General features: G+C 58.8%; 1 protein-coding gene across 1 annotated transcript; it reads left to right on the plus strand.

Annotated features, from left to right (window-relative positions):
• The first annotated feature begins 4,354 nt into the window (after positions 1 to 4,354).
• Positions 4,355 to 15,890, plus strand: LOC133626764 (fas-binding factor 1 homolog). Its single transcript, XM_062007819.1, has 24 exons — positions 4,355 to 4,407; positions 4,455 to 4,628; positions 5,044 to 5,104; positions 5,610 to 5,660; positions 5,798 to 5,945; positions 6,184 to 6,286; positions 6,443 to 6,835; positions 7,419 to 7,493; positions 7,772 to 7,866; positions 8,528 to 8,586; positions 9,306 to 9,350; positions 9,442 to 9,576; positions 9,782 to 9,882; positions 10,323 to 10,529; positions 10,992 to 11,099; positions 11,413 to 11,540; positions 11,826 to 11,944; positions 12,061 to 12,183; positions 12,525 to 12,632; positions 14,046 to 14,201; positions 14,379 to 14,516; positions 14,618 to 14,750; positions 15,052 to 15,224; positions 15,726 to 15,890. Exons 1-24 carry the CDS (start codon positions 4,355 to 4,357, stop codon positions 15,888 to 15,890), a joined length of 3,051 nt encoding a protein of 1,016 aa, XP_061863803.1.
• Positions 15,891 to 16,358: the final 468 nt, after the last annotated feature.

Consider the following 16,358-nt stretch of genomic DNA (forward strand, 5'->3'; position numbering starts at 1 on the left):
TGGTGCTGAGCCTCAGGGTTTGCCCATCCTTTACAGGTGATTTCACACAAAGTGAAAGGTGATTTATAGCTGTATTAACCGTGTTTGACAGCGACAAACATGCTCCATTTCATGCTCTTTGGGGAGCAAACACATTCTGCATTGTCTCAGCATCCCCCATTGCAAGTGATTTGGATAAGACCTTGTGCTGGGAACAGGAACCTACCTGAAGGGAAACCTTGGGAAGCAGTTTATCTTCTCTAGCCTTTGAGGTACAGGAGAACTTAGAGGACAGTGAAGAGCTGCTGCAAGGAAGCTGCCAGCAACAGGAGTGGAGGCAGCAGATTTTAGACCCCCCGAGGATGCCGAGTCTTGTGTCTGGGTTATTTCCTGCCTTTCTGCTTTCTCCTGAGGGTTTGCTGTGTGGTTCTCCAGCCCCAAGCCATGTGAGATTGGTCCTGCTCATAGCTGAGTGCAGGTGCCAGTTGCTCTGGAAGCCCAAGCGGTGGGAGTGCAGGACACTGTTGTTTCTGTCACTGTGTTTGGGAGGGAAAGATCCCCTCTGGTGAGTACTAGGGAAAGTTGGGCCTTTGTGCCACTGCTCTTGCTGGGGGTAAAGGGTACAGGCAGAGTTGCTGATTGCAGGGATCCTTCCTGGCAAAGCAAGATCTTGTGATCCACGGCTGGTGTGGGCAAGGAAAGAAGGGATTCAAGGTATAAGCAAAATCTGATGCCTTGAGAAGAGGAAGGATGGTCGAGGGAGGGTCTCCTCCTCCTCTCCTCTGCCCTGGTAAGGCCTCATTTGGAGCCCTGTGTCCACTTCTGAGCTCCCCGGCTCAAGAGAGAGAGGGAACTGCTAGAGAGAGGCCAATGCAGGGCTCCCAAGATGCTGAGGGGATGGAACACATGTGTGAGGACGAAAGGCAGCGGGACCTGGGACTGTTCAGTCTGGAGAAGGGAAGGCTGAGGGGGCACCTCATCAACACTCACAAGTATTTAAAAGGTGGATGTCAGGAGAATGGGCAACACTTTTTTCTGTAGTGCCCAGTGACAGGACAAGGGGCAATGGGTACAAGCTGGAACACAGCAAGTTCCACTGGCACAGGAGCAGAAACTCCTTTGGTGCTGAGGTGAGGGAGCCCTGGCCCAGGCTGCCCAGGGAGGGTGCGGAGGCTCCTTCTTGGGAGGTTTCCAACCGCACCTGGACACGTTCCTGTGTCCCCTGAGCCAGGGGAAGCTGCTGGAGCAGGGGCTGGGGCTGGAGCAGCTCTGCAGGGCCCTTCCAGCCCCTACTATTCTATGAACTATGACTTCCTTTTCTATTTCTGTCATAAAAGTGCCAGACTCGAGGGTGATGTGGGGAAATAGTTGGCTACCAGGGTGCTGCAGGAGGAGAAGCTCACCTCAGCTCTGGTGCTCGTGTCTCATTTCCAGCCACAGGATATAGAAGAGAGCAGTGGAGAGGTCGGAGCCAGCCTGGCAGGCTGCAGAGGGGCCCTGAGGGAAACGTGTTGCAGGGAAGTCGCCGGCCATAAGAGCAGATCGGGAACTCCTCCTCTCCCTGCAGGGAGGAGCTTGGCGTGGCTGTGATCAGCAGTGTCAGATGCCTCTGCATCCTGACGTGGAGGCCGGCAGAGTCTGTAAACGGCCTTGTTGGAGCAGGGGAAGGCTGGGACACTGCCGTGGTGTGATAAGCTACGAAGGCAGGCCTGGGAAAGCCAACTAGGATGTTCCGGCGCCTCTGTTTGGAGGCCTAAGTGATGCCAGGGACTGGAGGCGTTTGCCCAGCTGTCAGTCAGGAGGGGCCGTGCTCACTGGCTTCATCCTTGTATCCTTGCCCCCCTCGTGGGGGCAGGAGGTGCTGGTGCAAGAGCAATTGATCTCTGAGGGTGTCCAGCTGTGGCCGTGTGGCTCCGATTCAACAAGCGCCTCCTGTCTTGGTGTTCCCGTGACTCTGCTGTTCTGCCTCGTGTGTTTTCTGGGCATCCTTTGCCCCGAGTGCGCTCTTCAGAAAGGGGTGACCCGATGCAGGAGATGCAGCGAGCTGAGGGCAGAGGAACCGAAGCAGCGGGTTGATGTCATCGGAGCAGAAACCTGAGAGACGGCTGTGACAGACGGAGCCCTGAAGCCATGGGCTAAATCAACCCAGCAGCCAGGGCAGAGGGCTGGCCACGGCCTGAGGGGACGGTGTCTGTGCGTATCCGTGTGCCTAGATCTCAGTGGCAGGGAAGCGGGCGTAAGCAGCGCGTGTGAAGCGGGCAGACGCAGCTGGTGCGGGACAAAGGTGGGAGCGTGGCTTGGGTTTGGCGGCGATGGGGTTAACTCGGCCCAGCCGCCGCAAGGGGGCGGAGCCAGCCCGCCCGGCGTCGCGGTGACGTCACATGCCGGCGCCCGGGCGCGCGGGAACGGCCGTTGGAGCCGGTGGCGGCGAGCGGCGGGTGAGTCCGGCCGAGCTTCGTCCGAGCTCCCGGCGAGCCGCGGCTGAGCCCCGGCCGAGCTTCGTCCGAGCTCCCGGCGAGCCGCGGCTGAGCTTCTACTGAACTTCGTCTGAGCTCCGGGCTGAGTTCCCTCTGAGCTCTGGGCTGAGCTCCGGGCTGAGGTCCGTCTGAGCTCCGGGCTGAGGTCCGTCTGAGCTCCGGGCTGAGCTCCGGGCTGAGGTCCCTCTGAGCTCCGGGCTGAGGTCCCTCTGAGCTCCGGGCTGAGGTCTGTCTGAGCTCCGGGTTGATTTCCCTCTGAGCTCTGGGCTGAGCTCCGGGCTGAGGTCCGTCTGAGCTCCGGGCTGAGCTCCGGGCTGAGGTCCCTCTGAGCTCCGGGCTGAGGTCCCTCTGAGCTCCGGGCTGAGGTCTGTCTGAGCTCCGGGTTGATTTCCCTCTGAGCTCTGGGCTGAGCTCCGGGCTGAGGTCTCTCTGAGCTCCAGGCTGAGGTCTGGCTGAGGTCTCTCTGAGCTCTGGGCTGAGCTCCTGGCTGAGCTCCCTCTGAGCTCTGGGCTGAGGTCTGTCTGAGCTTCCTTTGAGCTCCGGGCTGAGGTCCGTCTGAGCTCCGGGCTGAGGTCCGTCTGAGCTCTGGCTTGAGATCCGTCTGAGCTCAGTCTGAGATCTGGGCTGAGGTCCCTCTGAGCTCCCCCTGAGCTCTGGGCTCAGCTCCAGGCTTAGTTCCCTCTGAGCTACGGGTTGAGGTCCATCTGAGCTCCAGGCCAAGCATCATCTGAGGCTCATCTGATCTCCGTCTGAGCTCGAGTCAGCATCAGGTGAGCACTGGGCTGGGCACTGGGCTGGACATGGGGCTGGGCACTGGGCTGAGCATTAGGCTGCAGGCAGTGAGCAGTGACACTGAGCATTGCTCCTTTGCAGTCTTTAGAATTGTTCATTCCCTCCTTGTGTTGTTCTGTTGTCCCACTTATTTGGGACCCCCTGGGTGCTCCAGACCCAAAGAGATGAGGTTTTCATCCCTCCTTCCTCTTCTGCTTGCCTCCTCCCCCAGGTGATCACCAGGCTTTGGGCAGAGCGGGAGCCCCATGGGCTCTGCTTGGGTCAGCACCCGTGGGGCAGTGCGGGTGGCACTTGCTGCCTCTCAGGGTATTTTGCAGAGCTTAATGTCAGTGTAATGTTTGCCATGCAAACCACTGCAGGAGCTCGAGACTGCTTTGGGGAGTGTGGGGTGGTTTTGAAGACTCAGCTGAAGCTTTGTTTGGAGTGCCTTGGAGCCAGGCTGGCAGGCTGCAGAGGGGCCCTGAGCAGGAGAGGGAGATCAGTTGCAGGGAAGTGTCACTGGCCATAAGAGCAACCTCTGGTAGCTCTGTTTGGAGGCATAAGTGATGCCAAGGGCTGGAGGCTCTTGGCCAGCTGTCAGTCAGGAGAGGCTGTGCCCACTGGTGTTTCTGAAGTTGCCAATATGTCTGTGGTGCCCCTGGTTTCATATGCTGTTTCCCAGACAGTGTGGGTAGGAAGAGGGCTTCAATGTTGTTCATGGGCTGTTCAGGAGAAAGCTGCCTGTGGCTTAAATATGTTTTGGGGAAGTCCAGGTGAGACCTGCTTGATATTCTAATGAGGGAATTTGTCTTTCTCTGTAGGCTAAAACACCCAGGGAAAGTCTGAGAGGCACATACACTCGTGTGCTTTCCTGTCCCTGTCTGTAGATCTGCCCCTGTGGCAGGGCAGGCAGGGGCCCTGGGGTCCCCTTGCAGGCAGGGCTCCCTCCCAGGGACAGGGTTCCCGGGGCCCCTCGGGCACAGATGGAACTGCTTCTCCTTGCGGCAGGTTTTCAAGCGACATGAGCAGCCAAGTGAAAGCAGAGCTGCACCCCAAAGCTGCTCCTGCAGGCAGCAGGCGCACGGTGCGGGGCAGGGCGGCTGGAGCCGACTGGCTGGGCTGGAAGGATGAGGATTGGTGTGAGTGGGAGCCGCTGCCTGCAGCGAAGGGCAGCCCTGCCGTGAGCCGCCCCAGCCCTGCCCCGGCCGCACGGCCTGGCCCCGCCAGCCACGTCCCGGCTGCAGAGGAGGCGGCGGCTAAAGCGGCCCCGCTGGAGGAGGAGGACTGGCTGATCGCTGCCCTGGCTCGCAAGAAAGCCCAAGCGCAGGCTAAGGCCCAGGAGAGGAATGCCGAGGCCTCGGAGGCCCCAGGGGAAAGGCTGCATCCCCGTCCTGCTGTCAGGTAAAGGCACAGTTGATGGCCACGCTGCTCCCGTTTGCTCCACGTGTAGCTGCTCCAGCAGCAGCTCTCCCAAAGCCTCGTCTCAGATTGAAGCCATTAGTTTTAAGCGCTAGTTTGTCTTGGGGTGGAGCCCTGGGAGCCCAGCACCTGAAGCTGTGCAGCAAGAGCTGGGTGCCGCCAACCCGCTACATCTGCTGTAAATCTCCCTTTGAACGGCTCCTTGCTTAAATGCAGTAGTCCCAGCACTGCAGTCTTTTATCCCAGTGCTATTTGAGCCTCATTGTATGTTTTGTGATGTGGCTGCTGTGATGTGGCCGTGTGCTCTCTCCATTTCCCACTGCCTGGCCTGGCTGTCCTTAGGACACTCTTGCTGAGCTCACGTGTGGTGCTGCTAACACTCAGGCTTGTGTCACAGCTCTGTTCTAGGGGATGATTTCTTCAGCAAGCTCTCTGCAGAGGACAGCAAAGCTGCAGGGGTGAGTCCAGATTTCAGGAGAGAGCCCAAGTGTGTCAAGGGCTGGGACTGGGCTGGGCTAAGATTGCCCCTGATCTCCCCGTGTCCAAGTCAGTAGTGGGATATGGGAGATGGACTGTGAAATGTGTCTGAAGAGGTAACCCCTCTGTGGCATCCCTGTGGAGTGGGGAAGATGGGACAGGGGAGTGGGTGGATGGGGGGAGAAAGGCTTCCAGGTGCCAGGAATTACGTGCTGCTGCAGCCTTCCTGGGTGCACTTCAGGGAAAGTGTTGTAAGAAGAACGCTTGCCCAAATCAATGCCTTTGAGTTTTCCTGATGCTTGTCCCTGAGGCAGCAGAATCTCAGCAACAGAAGCAAGGCACAGGGAGGTTTTGAGTGAGAAGGGCACCCAAAGGTGGTCATGTGCTCTTCTTCCTCATAAACCGAGGAGAAGCAGGGGCTGGAGTGAGGGGGGGGAAGTTTCCAAAGTCTGCTCATCTCTGATCTCTCCCCTCCCTGGCACACAGGGACCCAGGGCCTCTGCCACAGACACGGAGAATCTGCTGCAGAACCTGAAGGTGAGTGTGGAAATGCCTCCCTCTCCCCACAGCCTGCCTCCAGCCGTGGGCTCCAGCATCAGCTTCCAAAGGGAGCAGTGACACTGAGGCCTTAGCAGTGCTCACCCTGCTCCCATCCTTGTCCCCTTGCTTCCCAGGATATGGATGACCTGGAAGCTGATCTCCTGGGGATATCAAAGCCCAGTTCTGCAGCAGAGAAGACAACTGTGAAAGGTCCTGAGGAATGGGGTTCCTTGGGAAAAGGACGAGCTAAAGGCCCAGGGAAGCTGTTAGCTCCTGAGAAAGGTTAGAGGGAGATTTTACTTTTGTCTTCACAACTTGATTGGGAATGAGCAGGGGATGTCTTCATCTGGGAACAAAAAGTGGAAGGAGAGCCAAAGGGGTTGCATTAGAGATATGCCAGCCACAAGGCTGTGGGGAGGAATGTGTGGCGCAACATGTAGCTGCAGAGGAGCAGGGGGGCTGGTGTCTTTGCACCCAGTTGCTCCTCTGGGCATTGACTCAAGGCTGCTTGTTTGAACAGAGAAGGAAGATGTTTGGAAGAGGAAAGATGATGTATCTGGCGAGTACAAGTCCTCGGTGGCCTCCACACCCAAGAGCCCGCTAGCGAGGAGGCGGTCTGTCAGGTGTGGTGCTGCGTGTGTGTCCCTAGCTCCAGGCACACTGCCCCTGCGACAGGGCAGGCAGGGGCTCTGGGGTCCCCGTGCAGGCAGGGCTCCCTCCCAGGGACAGGGTTCCCGGGGCCCCTCGGGCACAGATGGAACTGCTTCTCCTTGCGGCAGGTTTTCCAGCGACATGAGCAGCCAAGTGAAAGCAGAGCTGCACCCCAAAGCTGCTCCTGCAGGCAGCAGGCGCACGGTGCGGGGCAGAGGGGCTGGAGCCGACTGGCTGGGCTTGAAGGATGAGGATTGGTGTGAGTGGGAGCCGCTGCCTGCAGCGAAGGGCAGCCCTGCCGTGAGCCGCCCCAGCCCTGCCCCGGCCGCACGGCCTGGCCCCGCCAGCCACGTCCCGGCTGCAGAGGAGGCGGCGGCTAAAGCGGCCCCGCTGGAGGAGGAGGACTGGCTGATCGCTGCCCTGGCTCGCAAGAAAGCCCAAGTGCAGGCAAAGGCCCAGGAGAGGAATGCCGAGGCCTCGGAGGCCCCAGGGGAAAGGCTGCATCCCCGTCCTGCTGTCAGGTAAAGGCACAGTTGATGGCCACGCTGCTCCCGTTTGCTCCACGTGTAGCTGCTCCAGCAGCAGCTCTCCCAAAGCCTCGTCTCAGATTGAGGCCATTAGTTTTAAGCACTAGTTTGTCTTGGGGTGGAGTATTAGCGCAGGGCTTTCTCCTACTTGATCCAGCCTGCAGCCCTCCAGGCTCACCTTGCTGTTGTGGTCAGTATCACACCCAGGTCTTGTAGAGCTCTCCTGGATGAGCACAGCCCCACAGCACACGCTGTGTTCCTTGTTGCTGTCTGCATTCCCCTTCATTCCTCCTAGTTCCAGACACACCACCTCCTCCTGCTGAGTTTCCACCGGCACAGGTTGAGCCTTGTGCCGTTGGAATGGGGCTCAGAAGGGAATTGCAGAGAGCCGTGTGTGATGTGCAGGGCTGTGTTAGCTGGGGCTGCTGCTGTCCGGGGCGAGCGGGGATGAAATGAGTAGGAACAGCAGTGATGGAGATTTTGAGACAGAGGCTTTCAGCTGCAAGGCAGGAATTGGTGTTGGGGACAGGATCTTGCCTTCCCTGAGCTCTTCCACATCTGGTGTTTCTGCCTGCAGCCATCCAGCCGCCTCCACAGGAGCCCCACAGCAGGCAGCTGCCCTGCGGGACACAGCCAGTGCAGACAGCTCTGGGTAAGGCCTCTGTCAGCTCTCGGGCACCCTCCGTGGGACAGATGTCCTGCAGAAAGCAGCTGCGTGTGTGCAGTGGGGGAGTGGGGGGGGCTGGGAGCCAGCAGCGATCCCTTTGGGCCTGAGACCTCTGTAGCTAGGAGGGAGGGCAGCTCGGCAGGTGGCTTGGGTTCTTGTCTGTTGGAGCACTAGGAAAGCCAAGCTTTCAACTTCAGTGGCAAGCAGAGCAATATCTGTGTGCCTCTCCCCGCTGTGCATCACTTGTGTCTCTGCCCCTGCAGGCAGCCGGTGCCCTGGCTCAGCACCACGAAAGGAGCCTCAGCTCAGGCGTCGGAGGCTGAGAAGGAGGATCCCTCCGGAGACACCAGCGCCCTGGGTGCGTTTCCTGGGATTGTGCAGCTTGGGCAGCAGGATGCAGAGAGGCTCCCCCTGCCCTGCAAAACAAGAACAAATCAGGAGGCACAGCATTGCCCTTGGCCATGGAGTTGCTGCCCAGGCTTTGAGCAGCCGGTGTGGGAGCAGGTTGCCACGCTGCAGGATCCCACCATCCCCCTTTTGTGGTGTGGTGGAGACACGGTGCTGGGGCACACTGAACTCTGCAGGGCTGCCTTTGGGCTTTCAGAGGGCTGCAAAAGACTTGGTTTCTCTTGGTGGGCATGAGTTCATGCTGTCCTTTCTCTCTTCCCCCTTCCCTCTTGCTGCCCACGTGCTGGTCCCACTAGTGCTGTGTCTGGGCTGAAGCTGTGCACCAGTTCAGAGCCTACTGAAAGCAACTCTTTTAGGATTCAGCCTCCTCCCTAGGTGATGGAGATGGAGGAGGAGCCATGCTTTGCCCTCAGCCTTTCTGTGCAGGGCAGAGTGCCAGCATTGTGGGGGTGCAGGAATGGACAGGCCTGCCTGACCCTCTGTCCCCATCACCACCCACCAGAGCAGAGCAGGACCCTTCTCACTCTGCCCAGGAGAGCCAGACCTTCGTCCTTCTGGGAGGGGATGATTGCTGTTGCCATGTCTGAATGGCAGACTTGTTCCATTTTAAGCCTCTACAGCCTTATTGCCAGGAGAGCAGGAGGTGCAGGGCCCTGTCCCACTTGCTCAGGTAGGTCTGCTGGGCCTGTGGCCCTGTGAGGTGCAGGATCAGGCTTGTGCTGATGGGCCCTCTGCTGCCAGCTCCTCGTCTTCCAGCTCTCTGCATCCGTGGGAGCCTGGGTTCATGGAGGGAAAGTGTTGGGAGAGCTCTGGGATACCACAAGTTGTATTTATCAGGCCAAAGCACGTGTGCTGTGGATGCTTTGTAAATCACAGCAGTTGACACTGCTGCATTGCCTGAGCAGCATGTACAGACTTCTCCAGGCACATATACGTCATATTAACAGCAGAGATTGCAGTTGATAGAGGAATTGGCTTCAGTGGATTTTCCTCAGCATGGTAGTGAGGATACTCGGAGATGGTTTCTAGAGCACTGGGGGGCCATCAGAGCCTTTGGCAGAGAGGGCAGCTCTTGCTTTGTCTTTGAAGCCCCTTTTTCACATCTGCCTGGGCCTCCTTGCCCTGCCTTCGTGGCAGGACAGCTGCTGTCTCCCCGAGAGCTGCCGGCCTTCTCCTTGAATCTACCCCCAGAGCAAGAGGAGCCCAACATCATTTTGTCTGGGATAGGGGCTGCTGAGCATCAGAAGGGAGCCAGGCCAGCAACAGGGTTGGGCTGGGGAAGGGTAGAGGAAGGGCCTCAGTAAGCTGGGTATGAATTACCACTCCCAGGCTAGGAAGAATGTTCCCTCAGGACTTGACCTGCCTGACAGCAGCCCTGTGTCTCTGCAGGTTCCCACGCCCAGGACACGTCTCCAGGCTGCCCCACAGCTGCAGGTGAGACACACGCCTTCCTGTGTGGGCTGATGGCCACCCCACAAAGCCACGGATCCTGAAGGGCCTTGATCTTCCCTCTCCATCCCCACAGGCAGAGTCCTCAGGCCTGTGCTTGCTGCATGAGGGGAGGCCGGGGCATGGCACTGCCCAGCTCTGTGAGGATGCATCAGGCTGCCGGGCAGCTCTGGTCAGCGCCCAGGCCCGTGTGGCAGAGCTGGAGAGCCAGGTGAGCCCCGTCACCTGCTGGAAGGGGGGCCACGGGTGACACAGCGGGAGGAGAAGGGCTCATGTCCACTCCAATGGCATCAGAGTGACAGGGGAGAGAGGAGAAACCTCTCTGTCCAGAAGTAGCCATGGCCACTGAGTGAGTGCTGCTGTGGGAGCTGTGTCCCTGGAGCAGCACAAGGACCTTCTCCCCGGGTGCCCGGCAGGTCCAGATGCTGGAGGTGGAGCGGACGCAGCAGAGGCTGTTGCTGGAGAGTCTCCAGCAGCAGCACCAGAAGAACCTGGATCTTCTCGAGAGCCCCTACAGGTACCAGGCTCTTGCCTGTGCTCCCCTCCTCTGTCAGATCCTTGCCTGCAGCCATCTCCTCTGAGGTAGGGAGGGCTGGGCTGCTTCCCCAGTCCATCCTTGGGGTGGACAGGCACAGAGGCACGTCGGGGTGGACCTGGTGGGGACAGAGAGCAGCCCCACAGCTGAACAACCAAGGTTGGAGTCCACTCTAACCAACACTGTCTGGTAGGTGGTGAGGAGGAGGAACAGGTTTGGAGGAGCTCTTTGCCAGCATGTCCCCAGCCAGTGCAATGCACTGAGCAGCAACAGGAGGGTTTGAGGCTCTGACTGTGGAGAGGCCGAATGTTTCCCATGTGCACAGCAACACTGATCTGAATCCTCACGTGCACTTTGGGTGGAGAGCTCCAGGTATTGCCACGAGAGCAACACTTCTCCCTTGGTGTGACCTCTATGAGCAGGCGGCAAATGAAGGTGTTGGAGGAGAGCCACGGGCGGCAGGAGGAGAGGCTGCGGCAGGAGCTGGAGCAGCTGAGGGCTCAGCTGCTGTCGCAGAGCCAGGACGCGGAGCAGGCGCAGGCAGAGCTGCGGGCACAGCACCAGCAGCAGCTGGCAGCACTGGAGCAGCAGCACACGCTGGAGGTGAAGCGGCTGCAAGAGCTGCAGAGGTGAGAGCAGCACACACGTGGGGTTAGTAGCCGTGCTCTTGGCAAAGGAACCAGGGAACAGCCTGGGGCTGCGGTGAAAGGAGGCTCCAGAGGCACTGGGCTGTGGGTGGCTCAGTGGCTTTTGGAATGGGGATTTGCTTTGTAGGTTGGCACAGGGAGATGTGGCTGGAGGTACCATTTCAGAGTGAATGTTTTACCTTTTTACTCAGTCCAGTGAGCCACTGGTGTTGCATGTAGTTTGGGTCAATGAGAAGCCAGGTTTTGGTAGAGAAGCCCTTAAGCCCTGCATGTGGTCCGTGCCAAATGTGGATGCCTGTCAGGGGCGTGCCCTGTGACAGCCCACCACGCCAGCTCAGCTCCTGGCACCACTCAGCTCCATGACCAGGCCTCTTGCACAGTGCCTGTCACGGGGAGCACGGCTTTGAGACAGCCCGTGGTGGGCTCCTCACCCGTGTCCCGCAGGACGTCCATCCAGGAGCTGCGCCAGGACTACGACGAGCAGCTGCGGCGGCTGCAGCGGCTGAAGGATCAGGAGGTGGATGCGGTGACCAGCGCCACGTCACACACCAGGTACCAGCCCCCTGGCCGTGGTGTTCCCCGCGGAACCAGCCTCAGGCTGTGGCAACAGAGCCCATCCCCTCTTCCCCCTGCTGCCTCTCGCAGGGCTGCTGAGCACTTTGCTCTCTGTCAGTACTCTCCTAAGCAGCAGCTCTGTCTTCCCACCGCTCTGCTGTGACCCACAGAGGGGCAGGGCTGGACTGCCTGGCCTTTGGCAGGCATCACAGGACTGCCTGGCCTTTGGCAGGCACCACATCTCCCCCTCCATCGCAGTGAGGTGAAGCGTGTGCCACAGGGTTGACTTTCTCCTCGCTCTCCTCCGCAGGTCTCTGAACGGCGTCATCGAGCGGATGGAGAAGTTCTCCAGTGGTCTGCACGAGCTCTGGCACAAGGTGGAGGCCAAGCACCACAGCACCTCCCAGGAGCTGGCCACGTGGGCACAGCAGCTCAGGGGTACGTCTGTCAGCCATCTGTCAGTGCTGGAATGGCTCTGGAGGCACCCAGGAAATGGGGAGAAGGTGCCCTGAGTCAGGCAGGGACTGGGAGCCGAGGCTGGCAAAGCCTGGCCTGCCTCAGCCACTGAACACCTCGGGGTGTCCCCGTTACGAAGTGGGGTCCTGGGGGTGTGCAGAAGGGGAGGAGCACAAATGCATGCAGGTTTTCTGCTGTGAGTATGGTGTGGGCAGAGAGGGCTTCCCACCTCGTGCTGCTCATGGCTCGGCTGCTCCCTCTGCACAGTGCTCCAAGACAGGATGTTGCAGCAGCAGAAGGACATGGAGGAGGAACAGAGACGACACCAGGACGTGATTGCTAAAGTGGAGGCCAGGCTGAGCGAGCAGTCTCAGCAGCTGGAGCAGGTGAGCCCAGGCTGTCTCTTTTGCCCGAGTCAGCCCTCCTGTCTGGGTTTGGGATAGGTATGTGTTGTCCCAGGAGCCTGGAACAGCCCCTGTCTCTCCTCCCTGTCCAAACCCAGGAGCGCTGCAGGGCGCTGGCAGAGCAGTGCCAAGTGGGATCTCTGCAGCGCTCGCTGGAGGAGCGGCAGCAAGTCCTGAGCCAGCAGCTCTCCAAGGAGCGAGCAGAGCTGGAGAGGGCCAAGGTGAGGTGGGACAGACAGCTCCAGGTGCTGTTCACGTGTGCCCCGAGTGTGAGCGGGGCTGCAGTGCGCTGTGTGGTGGAGGAAGGAGCCGGGTTCTGGGCTGCAGCATTTGCTCCCTCAATCCCACCCCCAGGCGCAGTGACTCACAATCAGAGCGGTCCCCTGGCAGCTGGAAGCTTGGGGCTGAGCTCTCCAAGCAGGGCTCACCCCAAGCACTGGGGGCTTGAACCAGCTTCTGGGTGTTGCCTAATGTTTGGTGGCAGAGATGCGCTGAAGGAGAAAAATCCATCAGCAAAGGGGACTCAGTGCTTTGCCTCTCCCTCTCTTGTGACATTCTGCAGAGCACTTTTCTGGCGGAGCAGCAGTTGGTGGTGCAGAAGTGCTCAGAGGAGTACCAGAAGCTGGCGACTGAGTGGGCTGAACTTCGTGCCCAGCAGCAGCAGAGCAGGGTGAGGATGGAACTGGACACGGGCACATGGGCTCCCAGGGAGAGGGCACCGTCAGCAGCCTGGCCAAAGTACTGCAGCGCAGCCCCTTCCCATGCCCACGGGGCAGGCTCTACGCTCCTTCAGGTGTTTCAGACAGAGATGTCCCTTGGGGTGGTAAGAATCAGGCTGCCCCAGGAGCAGCCTCCACCAGCCTGCTTTAGATGCTGACAGAAGCGTGGATTCCTCTGTCTCTCCCCTCTGCCTGTGAGGAGTTGGGGCAGCCAGACCAGGCACAGCCACCTCCGTCATGAGAGGAAACCCCCACGGTGGGTGTAAGCAAAGCCTCCCCCTGCCACGAAGTTTTCGGCTCTTGGCCTAAAAACCAGACTCAAAGTCTGAAAACCAGGCTCAAAGCCTGAAACCAGGCTCGAAGCCTGAAAAATGAACCAGGCTCGAAGCCTGAAAAATGAACCAGACTCGAAGTCTGAAACCAGGCTCGAAGCCTGAAAAACCAGCTCCAAGCCTACTTCATGTGGCGATCAACCCAGGGTCCGATTCTCAGCTGGGTGGGAAGAAATCAGTCCTACTCAATGTGAGTGATAGCAGAAATCTTCACTTTATTAAAAGCAGGCTCTAACTTATATATCCAGCAGCTTCAAAGCTGGCTCAGCAACAGCAGCTAATAGATTACATTCTCATGTTCATCCTACTTGCGGTTTCTGCCATAAGCAAGCTCCCTCACACTTTCCCATCTTGTTTTTCCCCGAAGTTGTTTTCCACCTTGAGCTGTTAGCTCGTTAGCTGAAAACAGCCCGACCTTGAAGGAGCAGAAAGCGGCCTGCTGTCTGCGCTGACTACGTGACAGCAACTGCTTTAACCATGGCTCTGACTCTGGTCTTGATTGTGCATTAAATTCATATAACTAGAGCTCAGATTGCCTTGCCCCATCAGGCCTAACATTATACCCCGGGATCCATGTCCACTCTCCCTTAACCATTCCTCCGCATCCCCCTGCCATGGGGACGTGGCCAGAGCCAGCTCTGCTCCCTCCTAGGGCTGTCCAGAGGGGATTTGTGGCACAGACAAGGTGGCAGAGCTGCCACAGCGGAAAAGAAGCATTCAGCCTGAGTATTTCCACTGCTGACAAATTGTTTTGCTTTGAGCATGTTTGAGGGTGTGCAACATGGTTGAGGGGCTCTGTCCTTCCCAGGGAAGGGAGTGTGTGTGTGTACAATCCCAGCTCTGCCAGCCCTGGTCCCCAAGGGGTGATGGATGAGGGCACTGCTTAAGTACCTGGAGGTGTTGCTCTGCACCCCACACTGGCACACACGAGAAGCTCAACGGGGGCAGATCTCTCCCATCACTTGGGAAAGACTCACAACAGTGAACAGGACAGTGCAGGTAGTGCATTGGTTTCCCCCGTACCCATCCCAGGAGCTGGCAGAGCTGAAAGCCAAGGAGGAGCAGCTGGAGAAGGCCAGAGAGCTGCAGGATAAGGCCTGGCAGAAGCTGAGGCTGGAGAAGGAGAGGGTGAAGGTGGCTGCGCAGCGCGTCCGGCAGCAGGAGGAGAAGGTGCAGAGCAGGGCCAAGGTGAGCACAGCATCTGCCTGAGTCTGGCAGCAGAGCTGGGAGGGGTCACAGCCCTCCCCAAGCCAGGAGGAGTCCTAGTGCTGTCCTGGAAGGGGAATGAGGGGATGCAGAAAGGAGCCCTGCCCCATAGCAGCAAGGGACCCTGTCCCCAGCCTCCCCAGCCTCTCTACCTTGCAGCTCTCATCTCAGAAGGACAAGAAGGGGCAGCGAGTGCTGCAGAAGGCTTGCAGGGGGGAGTGTGAGCACCCAAGGAGGCTGCAGGCCATGCAGCAGCGCTTGAAGCAGCTGAGGCAGCAGGAACAGCACCTGCAGGAGGTATACCCCCTCGCCTTTCCTTCTTGGCCTGAAGCCACCGTGTTGAGGGCCTCAACCTTTGCCAACAGCTTCTCTCTCTCTTTCTCCTGGGGATGGGGCAGGAGTGGCTGAGCACGGCTCTGAAGAGGAGACAGCTAGAAGAGCGATGTGAGGAGCTGCCCAACAAGCCCATGATGCTGCTGACTGCAGACCAGGACCTCGGTGCCCCTGTGAACGGCCTCTCCAGCACACTGTGTAAGGCTTTCTGCCTGTTGCCAATGGGAAGGGACATGCTGGGGGGGGAGCTGCACTTGTATTCCACTTTTCAGGAGGCTTGGCATGTTGCTGAGGGCTGAGTTAGTTGCCCTGATGATAAACCTCAGCTGTGAGTTGGCCACTTGTCCTCTGAAGGCAGGGCAGTGCCAGGAGGGTGTAGAGGGGGCAGAAGGGGAGAGGCAGCTGGATTAAAGCCCGTTTGCAGTGGGTGGTTGGGGAGGACCTTGCTGTGGGGACATGCAGGCAGCTGGAAAAGGAATGCTGTTGTCTCTGTCTGCAGTTCCCCTGACGACAGGGGCACCACAGAGCTGGAGTCTTGTTGCAGAGCCTCCAGCTCCTGTCAGGGTGCTCCCTCAGCACAGCCCTGGGGCTGGCAGGGACACCCTGGCCACAGCCAGCGGCACCGAGCTCATTGACGCCATGCTGCTGCTGCTGAAGTTCAGGGCCCAGCAGGTGAGGGGGAGGAGGCTGGGGCTGGAGAAGGGGCTTGGAACCGGCTGGATGGGAACAGGGCTGGCTAAAGCACACTTTGAGGCCGGCAGCCACAGCATGGGGTGTGTCCTCAGACCATTACTGAGCTGTTGGGCTGGGTGGGCTTCCAGAAGAGGACCTAGAGGACCTGTCACACCTAGAAGAGTGATGCCAGAAGCAAGGAGGGTGAACCTTCACAACTTGTCTCAGGTTCATTGATAACATGGAGGACCTGATGGTTCATCCCTCTCCTCACACCATCGCTGACTGGGAGAAGCCATTTCTGCTGGACTCTGGCTTTGTGATGTGCCAGTCCCCTCCCTTCAGCCCCCTGCTTCCCTGCTGGGGCCTTCCCCAGTCTGGGGTGCTCTTTCAGGCTGCTTCTGTAGGATTCGGGGTACTTTCCTCACCCAGTGACACCCTGGGCTGTGACTCCGTTTGTGTTACACTCTGATATCTGTCCCATCATCCCTTTCTTCTCAGGACCATGGTTTCTTAGAGAATGAGGAGTTCTACCTGGAGAGTCTGACAAAATCATCCTATCACACGTCAGCTCGGTCACGAGGATGGTGGTCAGCACATCTCACACCAGCAAAACTGCAGCCACGTCTCCACCAACTGGTGACAAAGAAACCCAAGCTTTCTTAGGCATTGTGGGCTTTTGGAGGCTGCACATTCCCAACTGCTGTAAATCCTCTCTATCGAGTCACCTGGAAGAAAAACCATGTCAAATGGGGCTCTGAACAACGACAAGGCTTTCAACAAATTAAACGAGAGGCTGCTCAGGTGGTGTCCCTTGGGCCAGTCTGAACAGGACCAGATGTGACAAACATGCTCTGCACCGCATGCTCAGAGCCTGGCCTCGGCCGTGCAGGCAGGAAGCAATCTGAGGCAGGCTCATCCCTTTGCCCAGGGCAGGCTCCCTCTCCCTCCCAGCCTCCCTCCCTAAGAACACAGGCTGAGCCCTCTCCAGGTCCCTCACATCCAGGCAGATCTTGTCCTTCAGCCTGAGCACCTTGGTGGCCTTGAAGTGCAGCCACACGCTGAGCTCGAGGACGCCCTGATCTTGCGAGACAGAGAAGTCCTCGTTGAGGTTTCCCAGCCCAAGGAGTCAGG

The sequence above is a fragment of the Colius striatus genome, chromosome 14, assembly GCF_028858725.1.
Source record: "Colius striatus isolate bColStr4 chromosome 14, bColStr4.1.hap1, whole genome shotgun sequence".
Taxonomy (NCBI): Eukaryota; Metazoa; Chordata; class Aves; order Coliiformes; family Coliidae; genus Colius; species Colius striatus.

Coding starts and splice junctions, on each gene's coding strand:
- LOC133626764 (XM_062007819.1), top strand. CDS start 4,355: ATGAGGATTGGTGTGAGTGGGAGCCGCTGCCTGCAGCGAAGGGCAGCC. Junction 8,587..9,305: donor GCCCTGTCCCACTTGCTCAG/GTAGGTCTGCTG, acceptor GTGTCTCTGCAG/GTTCCCACGCCCAGGACACG. Junction 12,633..14,045: donor CCCAGCAGCAGCAGAGCAGG/GTGAGGATGGAA, acceptor TACCCATCCCAG/GAGCTGGCAGAGCTGAAAGC.